General features: G+C 38.5%; 1 protein-coding gene and 1 long non-coding RNA gene across 2 annotated transcripts; both read right to left on the bottom strand.

Annotated features, from left to right (window-relative positions):
• Window positions 1-252: 252 nt before the first annotated feature.
• Window positions 253-669, bottom strand: LOC140817869 (uncharacterized). The gene has a single exon (XM_073177661.1). It carries the CDS (start codon window positions 667-669, stop codon window positions 253-255), a length of 417 nt encoding a protein of 138 aa, XP_073033762.1.
• A 696-nt stretch (window positions 670-1,365) lies between these two features.
• LOC140818387 (uncharacterized) lies at window positions 1,366-4,136 on the bottom strand. Its single transcript, XR_012114972.1, has 4 exons — window positions 3,860-4,136; window positions 3,747-3,770; window positions 3,457-3,513; window positions 1,366-2,864 (listed from the first exon to the last, which is right to left on the bottom strand). It is a non-coding gene; the product is annotated as an uncharacterized lncRNA (long non-coding RNA).
• Window positions 4,137-12,818: the final 8,682 nt, after the last annotated feature.

The raw sequence follows: 12,818 nt of genomic DNA, 5'->3' as shown, positions 1-12,818 counted from the left end.
TTCTTCTCGGACTCTAAGCTGATGATATCCGGAACGAAGATCAATCTTAGAATACATAGAAGTACCCTGCAACTGATCAAACAAGTCGTCAATACGCGGCAGAGGATACTTATTTTTCACAGTAGCCCGGTTCAACTGCCGATAATCGACGCACATTCTCATCGTTCCGTCTTTCTTCTTTACAAACAATACTGGAGCTCCCCAAGGTGACATACTGGGTCTGATATATCCTTTCTCCAGTAAATCTTGAAGCTATTCTTTGAGTTCATTCAACTCTGTCGGAGCTAAACGATATGGTGCTCTAGAAATAGGATTTGTCCCTGGCATCAATTCAATGCTAAGATCTATTTCCCTTTGAGGCGGAAAACCTGGAATTTCATCAGGAAATACATCTGGAAAATCCTTGACAACGGGAATGTCTGAAACTTTCAATTGTTCTTCCCGTGTTGCATCAAGAGCATAGATAAAAAATCCTTCATTGCCGATTGACAACAACCTGAACATTTCCATTGCAGATACTAATGGAATTCGAGACTGTGAATCATACCCGTAAAAGTTCCATTTGCTGCCATAATACGGTCTAAATCTGACAACTCCATGGAAACAATCCACAGTAGCTCGATAATTCGTCAATATATCCATACCGAGGATACAGTCGAAATCAGACATGGCTAACTTGATTAGATTAGTTATCATAATATTATTCTAAAATCTAATCACACAATTTAGAACTATTTCACGAGACATCAAGTATACACCGGCAGGAGTAGCCACAGACACAGTATCCAACAACGGAATAGTAGCAATCTCATGCTCATCAACAAATGCAGCAGATAAAAATGAATGAGATGCTCTTGTGTCTATCAATATACGTGCAGGATAATCGAAAACATAGCAAATACCTGCAATAACTCCGCCTGGTGCATCCTAGGCCTGGTCCTGAGTCAAAGCATGGACTTGAGCTTGCTGCGGCCCTGGAAATGGCTGCTGAATAGGACCTCTAGGAGGTGGATAACCGGATTGCTGAAATGACTGGGTAGGAGCATATGGTCTAAAGACTGGTCCACGGGGAACTTGTCCAGACTGTTGTGGATGAAATTGATGTCTTTGTGCATTAGGGCATACTCTGGCAAAATGCCCAACTTGACCACAAACGTAACAAGATCCCTGTACTCCTACACATTGGGAACTAAAATGTCGACCACCACATTGGTCACAATGCACAGTGCTAGACGACCCAACCGAACCTCCTCCTCGTGCACTTCCTGAACTGGAAGAGCTGGATTGAGATTTCTTCTTGAATTGCTTTCCTTTTACCTTGTACCTCTGCTGTTTGGGTTGTTGGTATAACTGTACAGGCTGATATGGAGGTAAATCCACTGGCATTGACATACTACTACCAGATCCCTGAGAAACAGATGATGGACCTGGCTGTGGGTCTCCTCTGAGCAAACTTGCTTCAATTTTCCTCGCCTTTTCCACTGTTTGAATATATTTATTAGGTGATCCAGTCATTACCAAAGTATGAACAGTCCGTTGCAACCCATGCAGAAAACATGATAGTTTAGCCTGATCATTCCTAGCAACATGTGGAACATAGGGCAAAAGAGCAGAAAACTGTGAAGCATATTCCACAACTGATTTGTTTCCCTGCACCAACTGATTGAACTCTTCTTCTTTAGCAGCATAATATGACGGTGGTGCATATTCTTGGGTAAAGTGAGCACGAAATGCATCCCAAGTAATAATTTCACCAGAGCCCTTCATTGCTTCCCACCAGAGTTGTGCTCGGTCTTTCAGTTGGTAGATGGCAAGCTTCAATTTAATATCTTGGGAATACTCCATCAAATTAAATAGATGATTTATGCTTTTCAGCCAGCCTGCTGCTTTTTCTCAGCTCTCGTTGCCAAAGAATTTTGGAGGACGTAATTCTTGGAACTGCGAAATTATTAACTGCATTCCTCCAACTTTCTGTGTCAGCTGTTCCACTTCTTGCTCAATCACTGCCTGTCTAGCTCCAGGTCTTTCAGGTCGAGGAGGTTCTTGGTACACTTCTTCTTCAATGTTTTGAGCGACTTGTCCTCGAGGTCGACCACTTCTACCTCTAATGATATCAGCAAGTCCTCGAACATTTTGTGCCTCAGATTCTTGCGCTATTTCCTTCCCTTTTCTACCTCTTCCTCCAGGTGCCATTCTACAAGACACGAGGATTAAATACACAGGCAGATAACAGGTAAAAGAAATTAATAGGCAATTTCTAAACTACATATCATGCCTAATCAGCTAATCGTCAGGCAAATTCAAAGAAATCACACCAAATAATTCAAATAAGAGCAAATAGTCAAACACATGCACAATCATTTTTTTTGTGTCTAGACTCAAGTGCCCTAGACTCTAATTCGAGCATATCCCAGTTACGCTCTGATACCAACTGTGGGGGCCCGTGCTCCTGATTAACGTTTAATGACCAAACAACCAGGATTTATTAATGTAAACAGCGAAAGCGATTAAAATTTTTTCCTTTTGGGCCTACAGAAATTTCGGCATGACCTATTCGTAAATAGGACATCCCAAAAACAACACAACAATATTTATATACTCGAAATAAAGTCACAACATCAATTCACAAACCTATAGCCGCACTGGCCAGGACTAAACACATGCAGAGCCGGCAAGGCTCGATCACATCACTATCAATTCAAAACATCGTAAACATAACAGTACAGCTACATGGGGCATCTCCCCGGTAAATGTATGACTCCATAATATAGTGTATATATATCTGGGAAACTCTCAACCACGACTCGACGACTGGGCACCACTACCTGACGCTCCACTAGACGCGTCAAATCCTCCTGGATAACCTGCTATGGCATCAAAAACAACCACAGCATAAAAGAAACGAGGGGTCGGGCCCCAGTACGACGAACCAGTAATATTACGACAAATATAACTGATATGAAATAAAATCAAGTAAAATGCGACGCGATGCAATGTAATGCAATGCGTGAAAGGTAACAACAAAATAATGGATACCAAAGCGGAGTCCAAATGAAACGCATCAGCAACAAGAACAGTGGCCACCCGTGCCAGGAATGTAGCAACGTAATAGCATGCCGCCGCTATCCATGCACGTAGCATCGAGGGTACGGGTGCGACCCGCTCAGCCCTCATGCAAGTCATCAGGAGTGCTAGTACTATCACCCATTCCATCGATGAGATGTCAGGAGTGATCTAATCCTATCACTCACTCCATAGATGACGCAACATCGCAACAGATCAGTAATGCTAGCAATCACGGAGTCAAGGCTCGAAATGCTATGCATCAACTCAAATAAATCCATGAATGCAATCAAGTATTCACAGAAGCACATAAAGCACGTCACAACTTATTACAAATTACTTAACGTCATTTCACATCACTATAGACGTCATAATAAAACGGTTCATACGTACCTCAACGGACTTTAATTTACCACAAAATATCTCAAGGATTTCTCGCAGAATCCAATCCTGTGGCAAATAATACATTTCATATCATGTCCGGTTTATTTTTTCAATATTTACTAATTTAGCCTAAAATTCCAAAAATTCTTAATTTAGGCTTTAAAATTTCGAAAATTAATATATGTCAATTCTATAGCGTCTAAACATTTAATTGTTGAACACTAAAGTTCGAAAACCCAATCTAAAATTCTTGAATTTTCGAAATTATGCCCAATTAAATTCTGAAATTTCGTTAATACCTCCAATGAGCTCCGATATAGCACCTACAATCAATAATACAACATATATTAATTATTGGAACTCAATTGACTTAAAATCCCCAAAATTCGAAACCCTAAATTCATAATTATACCTCTGAAATTTCGAAAAATGCTTAAAGCTTCGAATTTAAGCTTTACACAACCTAACCCAAGCCTCCTTCCAACTTTTCCGGCGAAAAACAGGCGACGGTCTCCGACGGGTTTCCGAGAGTCGCGAGTTTTCTATGAAATTTTGGTATGAATGGATAGCTCTCGTCGAGAGGATTCCGAATATGTATTTACTTTATTTTTTGGACAATCGGAGCGGCCACGATCGACGGTCAAAGCTTCGAAATCGAAAAGAAAGAAAGGACGATGAAGCTTTCGGTGATGGAGGAAAACGGGGAGAGAGAAATAAATTTTTACGATTATCTTTTTTTTTTAACTTACTTAATGACATTTGGGCTGGGCTTTGAGGTTTCCGGTTGGGCTGGGCTCTCACACATACCCCATTACCGAGCCTCTTGCTTAACATGACATAAAAGTTGTTCAATCTTGAGTTGAGTTCGTGTGTAGCATTTCTCTTGCATCCTAGTGCTCTTTAAAACATGCAAAAACAACCCTTAAACCTTTCCTAATCATGGCAGCCTCTTTAGATCATATTAAACATGATTTTTGAACCAAAACACCAGAGTTTAACACACACATATGCATAGTTACAAAAATATCATGATGTGCCATTTGTCTTCATTCAAAACATGTTCAAATAAATATTATGATATGATAGATAATTGAAGGAAAGAATATGGCGTTCCTTTGAGTTTTTAACGTACGATTTTACGTTGACGAATCGAAGAACGACGGCTTGAAGAACCCTTGAAAACTTTGAAGAAGTTTGATATTTTTCCCATTGATTTTATGTGTGTGTGTCGTGTGTTTGCTTGAAGAAAAGAGTTTGAATTGTGTGTGCTAGGATGGAGGCGTGAGTTGTGTTGTGAATTGTGGGGTGTTTTAGCACTTTAAATATTAATTAACACACTAACCAAGCTTAGGCCCATTAAGAAATTTAATTACGCCCAAATAACCCATTAGTGTTTCATTAAAATATTTTCATTAATAAACTTTGTGAATATATTAGCGGGTTGCCAAAAAGTTTGTATTTTTGTTGAAAAACTAGCACCGATAAAATTTACGTCACGGCGTATACAATCAACTCAATGCTTCTTATTTCAAAAATAATAAAAAGCATCACCCTTAATTTAAAATAATAAAAAACAATTAACCAATAAAAACATTTCTGTTTTTCAGCCCACGGTCTCCGTTCCTTGATCACAACTCGAATAACCTTTAAAAATATATTTTAATACAACAATGTAGAAAAGTATATTTTAAATATGTCAATATTCACAACATAATTAATATATGCAATTAAAACAATTAATTGAAATACACAAAGAATTTAATAACTTGTATGCATATGGTTCGCGTGGACCTTCAAATTTTCAGGGCATTACAATCTCCCCCCCCCCCCCCCCCCCCCCCCCCTTAAATATAATTTTGTCCGCGAAATTCGCTTATCCTCGATAATCAAAAATTTAGAGTTAGTTATAGTATCCCGAAAATCCACGATTTCGCTGCGCTACTGTGTTAAAACTCCTTACGTCTCCTTGATCCCAATTAAAATTACCTTCTAAATCCTTATTTGCGAATCGCAACTTAAAAAGACCCCTAATGACTTAGTGTTTTATTATAACCTCGAATTTCAACTTTTCTTACAAACCTCTATATTAAAAGATAGATGACCACACTTATTGTATATTATTTTTCTTATTTTATACCCAAGATATTCAGCAACTTATCAAATTTCATATTAAAAAGCAAAATTAATTCTTAATTTCCTCAAAAATTATCGTAATTGGTCCTTAATTTCAATAATAATACGATTAACCCATACGTTTTTGACATTTTTAATTTCATTCTACATGTTTCCCATAACATAATTTCGATAATTTTAAACTTATTTATCCAAAAATCAATTATCATAACCAATCTTACCTTTAATCAAAACTTAAAATCTCACTTTATACTTTTTCTTACTTCAAAATATCATCACAGTATTCGAATCGTTATCCCTTATGTCTAATTCCCAAAATTAACTCAAATAGTAACCATGAATCATCAGTATTTTCTTAGAAAAATCTACATGTCCCAAAAGCATTCATAATATTCACGATTAACTTATGGCCCAAATGTAGAACGTCGATACTAAATCCAAAAATCAACATAGTCCAATTCCACCACGAAGCCAACATGCGTTGAGATCAAATAATTTCTTATTTCATATCGTATGACGTATAAAAATTATAAAACATATATTATCATAAAGCTATTAAACATGTGGCGTAAACATATAATTCATTTAGTCAAGCAGGTAAAAACATATAAATCATATAAAGCATGTAAACTTACAGATTGAGGCTTGACGACTGATCTTCCCGACACTGATGGTAGCACAATCCTTTTTGTTCTGATACCAACTGAAATTTCATCTATTCGTTTTCTCAAAACGTGCTAGAATTTTTTTTTTGCCTCTTACTAAATCACCCGAATACATATATAATATGTATTTTAAAAATATCTTGTACAATTTTGAAAATAAAACTACCAACTTATATTTAAAAATCAAAAGGAAAACATTTCGAATCATAAAATCATTTAAATGTTTTACCAAACCTAAAAACATTATTTGAAAAATATATCACATACTAAAACCTCTCAAAAACCACTCAAAGCGTAATTAAAAGTCATAAAATATCTTTAACATAATCTTAAAATCATAAATCATAACTAGTGCGAAAAACTAGCGTCGGTCCTCGGGTTATGTGCACCTTCAGTCCAGTCAGATCAACCATCAAGACCTCCTTTAACATTATTATCTTAATCACCTACAACAATCACACTTAGTATGTCTAAAGACTCAACACGCAATAATCTTGATAACAAGTACTACATATACAGATCACATACAACAGTGAAAATACTTGTACTTAAAATATCGTTTTCATGAATATTCATAAACTTTAAAAATGCACATTTTCGTAAACATTTTCATGATGCATGAACTTTAAATAAAAACATTTTCATAACGATGCATCATCTTTAAACATGAACATTTTCATAAACTTTTCATAAGCATTTTCATATCATCATAAACATATTCATATTCGTATCCATATCCATATTTGTGGGGACCCGGACGCTAATCAAGTTCTTAATCATGATTGGGACTAATTAATCAATTATAATAAACAGGGTCTAAATTTTTTTTTTAATTGCGGAAGGTAATGGAATCAAACTCCTATACATATCAGTATAAAAGTATAAATCTCAAACATCATACAATAATTTACATCTCAAGTTCAACACCTAACTGTCAAGTGTTTAAACCCTATTTCTAGTCCAAGTCCGGAATCACCACTCTAATCTCGATCTGTCTTCACCTCTGTGACCATGTACATGTCCCACCTGTTGTCATGCACACATACAAACAAGACAACAGCCGGATAACTCCGGTGAGATATAAATATCCCAGTATAAACAATGTATTAAATGCAATCATATAAAACATATATAAAAGCATACACAAACATTAAAACATGTATCTAGTCTGACTACATGAATCAATGACTCGTGATCTAATCTTATCTTATCTCAAATCTAGGGATCCCAATCTAATTTAGACTTTGGTATGCTGTATCGAGTGTCTGAGATAGACGTCGATCTACATCTAAGGCTCTTCGATACACCGTAAGTCTAGAGTCTTATCGGTTCTGAGAAAGAATCGGCGGTTCTGCCCTAGCTAGGCTGATCTGCCCTAGACTCGGACTCTGACTCTGTTCTAAGTCATTACATTAACATATCAATCTGATAATCAGCAAATATCAATGCAATAAATAAAGTATGTGATTTAGGGAAACTCAAGTTAAACCTAACTCGAGTTGTACAATCTCGAATCAACATTTATTTATAACTTTCTTGCTGTCGATCTGATACAATCAAAGTCTTGATTCAAAGTCTGTCACTGTTCAATCTGGAAATGACAATATCAATATTCTGTATCAATATTTTAATCAAATCACAACATCTCTGTTTTATCAAATTCTGACAGTACAATCTTGCGATACTGATAATACTATATCAGTCTATATCAATTCCAAACACTTACAATCAACCATCGTACAAATCTGATATCAATTCTAGCCAATTTCATTCTGAAATTCATAACAATTCCATAATCAGTCCGTTTCTTAATCTGACTTCGATTCTACGCTGTCTAACATGTCAAGAACAACATATATGACATGTATTCAATTCCAACAACATCATAATTTCAAAACATGTCAAAACGTAGTAAAACTTACGTCCAGTTGTAGTCTGCGTTGATAGGAACACAGTACTGAAGTCGGATTTAAAATCTAACGGACGGATTGATCGTAAATCAATTTCTAAAATCAAGAAGCAATTCTTTCCTCTGAATTCGATTTTCCTTTCTTTTCTCAGAAATTTACGTTTGTATATATATATATATATATATATATATATAAATATATATATATATATATATATATATATATATATATATATACACATTGCATGCTTTCTCAGCAGACGTGGCTCATGTCTTTGTAGCACACGTCTCGCGCTCGAGCGGACATAAAGTTCCGCCCGGGCGCGGAACTCTCGGCCTTCTCAGTTTATTCAATCGGGCTCGGGCGGTTATAAACTTCCGCCCGGGCGCGAGGTGCTCGGGTTTCTTGCATTTAACATTGGCGCTCGGGTGGTCAAACACCTCCGCCCGGGCGCCAAACTTTCGGCCCACAAATGTGCAATTCATACACTTTGTCCAGTCTGGTCTCGGAATGGCCCGGCTATACTTACATTAAAACATAATTAATAATCTCATATTAATATACTCGAAATCTCGGGCATTACATTTCTCCCCCCCTAAGATATGATTTCGTCCTCGAAATCACAAGCATTTCATTCGTATCAACAAGGAGTATATATACAAAACTGTATAAACAATTTACATCATCTAAATAACTCTGGGAACTCTTGTCTCATATCTGATTCAGTTTCCCAGGTTGCTTCTTCTACACCATGACGAGTCCATTGCACTTTCACAAGTGGAATCATCTTCGTTCTGAGCTGTTTTTCTTTACGATCAATAATCTGAATCGGTTTTTCAACATAGCTCAGAGATTCATCAAGCTCGGCCTCGTCTGGTTGTATAGCATGTGAAGCATCGGGAAGGTACTTCCTTAATAACGATACATGAAAGACATCATGTATCCCTGATAATGAAGGCGGTAGGGCGAGTCGATAGGCACGATCTCCTATCTTCTCAAGAATCTCATAAGGCCCAATGTATCGTGGAGATAGTTTCCCTTTCTTGCCAAATATGACAACTCCTCTGAAAGGTGAAATCTTCAAAAATACTCGGTCTCCAACCTCAAATACCAACGGTCTACGTCGAAAATTGGCATATTTGGCCTGTTTGTCTTGTGCTGCCTTCATTTTCTTTTGAATTAGCGGGACTTCAGAGATATCATCCCAATACAGAGGGGATCTGCATTTCTTTCCGTACAACGCTTCAAATGGTGCCATCTCAATACTCGTCTGATAGCTATTGTTGTACGAAAACTCACAAAGATGCAATGCATCTTGCCAATTAGTGCTGAAATCTAGCACTACTGCTCTCAGCATATCCTCCAGTGTTTGGATAGTCCGTTCTGACTGTCCGTCGGTCTGTGGATGATATACGGTACTCAGATGTAACTTCGTACCGAGAGCCTGCTGCAAACTCTGCCAGAAGTGCGAAGTAAATCGAGGATCACGATCTGATACGATCGACTTTGGCACTCCATGTAATCTGACCACCTCTCTGACATAGATCTCTGTCATCTGGTCAAATCTGTACGTCATCTTGTACGGTATAAAACATGCGGATTTGGTCAATCTGTCAATCACGACCCAAATCGCATCACAACCTCGGGAGGAACGTGGCAACTGTGTCACAAAATCCATGGAAATGTGATCTCATTTCCACTCAGGAATGGACAAACTCTGTAATAATCCTCCTGGTTTCTTTCTTTCTGCTTTCACCTGCTGGCAATTCAGACATTTGGAAACAAATTCGGCGATATCAGTCTTCATTTGTTTCCACCAGAATTGTCCTTTCAAATCGTTATACATCTTTCTGCCACCAGGATGAATACTAAATCGACTGTTGTGCGCTTCTGACAATATATGTCGTCTCAAATCTGAAACATTCGGCACAACCAGACGATTATTCACATACAAGACGTCATCACGTACCTGATATTCCGATCGATGTCCTGTTCTGACTATCGATACTGATTTCTGTATATTCTGATCATCTTTTTGAGCCGCTTTAATCTTCATAATCAGCTCAGGTTCTACTTGCACCGTATAAAATCTTAACGGTCTATAATCTGTTTCAAATGCTAATCCAGACAAACAGCAGTCTTCTATCAAATTTGAAACACCAATCGTCGATAAGGATAAAGAACATACCTTTCGACTCAGTGCATCAGCTGCTGCATTAGACTTTCCTGGATAGTATTTGATTTCACAATCAAAATCTTTAAGCAAATCAAGCCATCTTCGTTGTCTCATATTCAATTCAGATTGTGAAAACAGATATTTCAAACTCTTATGATCAGAATATATCTCAAACTTTTCACCATAAAGATAGTGTCGCCATATCTTTAATGCAAAGACAATGGCTGCCAATTCTAAATCATGAATTGGATAACGAGTCTCATGTGGTTTAAGCTGTCTTGAGGCATAAGCGATAACATGCCCTCGTTGCATCAGCACACATCCCAACCCTCTGTGAGAAGCGTCGCAATAAACCACAAAATCACCAGTACCGGATGGTATAGTCAACACTGGTGCACTGGTCAACCTCTTCTTTAGCTCCAGAAAACTGGTCTCACATTCTTCAGACCAAACAAATAGAGCATTATTCTGAGTCAGCTGAGTAATTGGTTTAGCTATACTCGAGAAATCTTTAATGAAACGACGGTAATATCCTGCTAAACCCATAAAACTGCGAATTTCGGGCACTGACGTCGGTCTTGGCCAAGAAATCACGGTTTCCACTTTACTGGGATCAACTGATATACCATCTCCAGATATAATATGACCCAGAAATACTACCTGTCTTAGCCAAAACTCACATTTCGACAGTTTAGCATATAACTTCTCAGCCCTTAGAATTCGCAACACAGTTCGTAAATGCTCAGCATGCTCACTCATATTCTTTGAATAAATCAAAATATCATAAATGAAAATAATCACAAAATCATCGAGATATTTCTGGAAGATACGGTTCATCAATCCCATAAATACAGCTGGAGCATTCGTCAGACCAAACGGCATGACAATAAATTTATAGTGTCCATACCAGGTTCTGAATGCCGTTTTTGAGATATCAGAGTCTCTGACTCTCAGCTGATGATATCCTGATCTTAAATCAATCTTGGAATATACTGAGGAACCCTGCAACTGATCGAATAAATCATCTATACGAGGCAAAGGATATTTATTCTTTACTGTTGCCTTGTTCAGTTGCCGATAGTCGATGCAGAGTCTCATCGAACCATCTTTCTTTCTTACAAATAATACTGGAGCACCCCAAGGAGACACACTCGGTCTGATGTACCCCTTGGCCAGTAAATCTTCAAGCTGGTCTTTCAATTCTTTTAGTTCAACTGGTGCCATTCTGTACGGAGCTTTAGAAATCGGTACTGTACCTGGCATCAGTTCAATGCTGAAGTCTATCTCTCTAACTGGAGGTAATCCCGGGATCTCGTCTGGGAAGACGTCAGCAAACTCACGTACCACTGGCAGATCTGCCAATACTGGACTCGACTTCAGTAAATCTACTGAATATACAAGGAATCCTTCTGCTCCTTTCTGTAACAATCGAGTCATAGATAATACGGATACTAAAGGAATTCTCGATCTAGAACCCTTACCGTAAAATTTCCACTCTTCAGCCATATCGGGTCTGAATCTCACTATCTTGTGGAAACAATCAACAGTCGCTCTATACTTGGTCAGCATATCAATACCGATAATACAGTCAAAATCAGACAATCCAAGTACAATGCAATCTAACTCAATCTCATGCCCGTCATACTGTAGCACACAATGCTTAACCGAATTCACGGATATCAAACCCGTCCCCAAAGGCGAAGAGACAGACACTACGGTAGCTAAAGACTCTACAGGCAATACATGACTTAATGCAAATCGTTCAGAAATAAACGTGTGTGAAGCATCGGTATCAATTAATACGTAAGCAGGATAACCACATAAAGAACAGTTACCTGCCACAACGTCATCTGGTGCTTCCTGGGCCTGCTCTTCTATCAAAGCGAATACTCTGGCCTGCTGTCTCGGAGGCTGACCAACTGTCTGGCATCCTCCTGGCCTCTGCTGTGACTGAGCTGGCGCTGGCTGGAATGTGTGAACAGCAGCTGATCGTCTCTCAATCTGTGCTGCTGATCCCGATGACTCGGCCCCCTGAGATCTTTGGGAACCTCTCTGCGGACACACTTTAGCAAAGTGTCCCGACTGTTTACAGAAATTGCAACTACCAGTCACTCCCTGGCATTGCTCAGTAGCATGTCTTCCTCCGCAAGTCTTGCAATAAACTCCAGTGTAACTCTGGCTCGGTCTGGAACCACCGGAGCTGGAAGAACTACTGCCAGATTTCTTGAATTGCTTTCCCCTGGCTTTCAAAAATTCTTTCTTTCCTCCACTACTGCTGCCACCCTCAAATCTGGGAGGTCGTTGTTGTGGTCTCGGTGCTGGAGGCACAAATGAAGCCCCTTTCTGTCTCATCAGACCGGCTTCTGCTCCCTTGGCTCTGTTCAGGGCATCAGTAAAATTATCTGGTCGCCCTGTGTTTACCAATGTGAAAATGTCGGGGTTCAGGCCATTGATGAACTGGTCAGCAGTAGCTTCTTCGCTGTCAGC

The sequence above is a fragment of the Primulina eburnea genome, chromosome 17, assembly GCF_022965805.1.
Source record: "Primulina eburnea isolate SZY01 chromosome 17, ASM2296580v1, whole genome shotgun sequence".
NCBI lineage: Eukaryota > Viridiplantae > Streptophyta > Magnoliopsida > Lamiales > Gesneriaceae > Primulina > Primulina eburnea.
The sequence above is the reverse complement of the archived record's forward strand: the minus strand, read 5'-3'. Positions and strand labels throughout refer to the sequence as shown.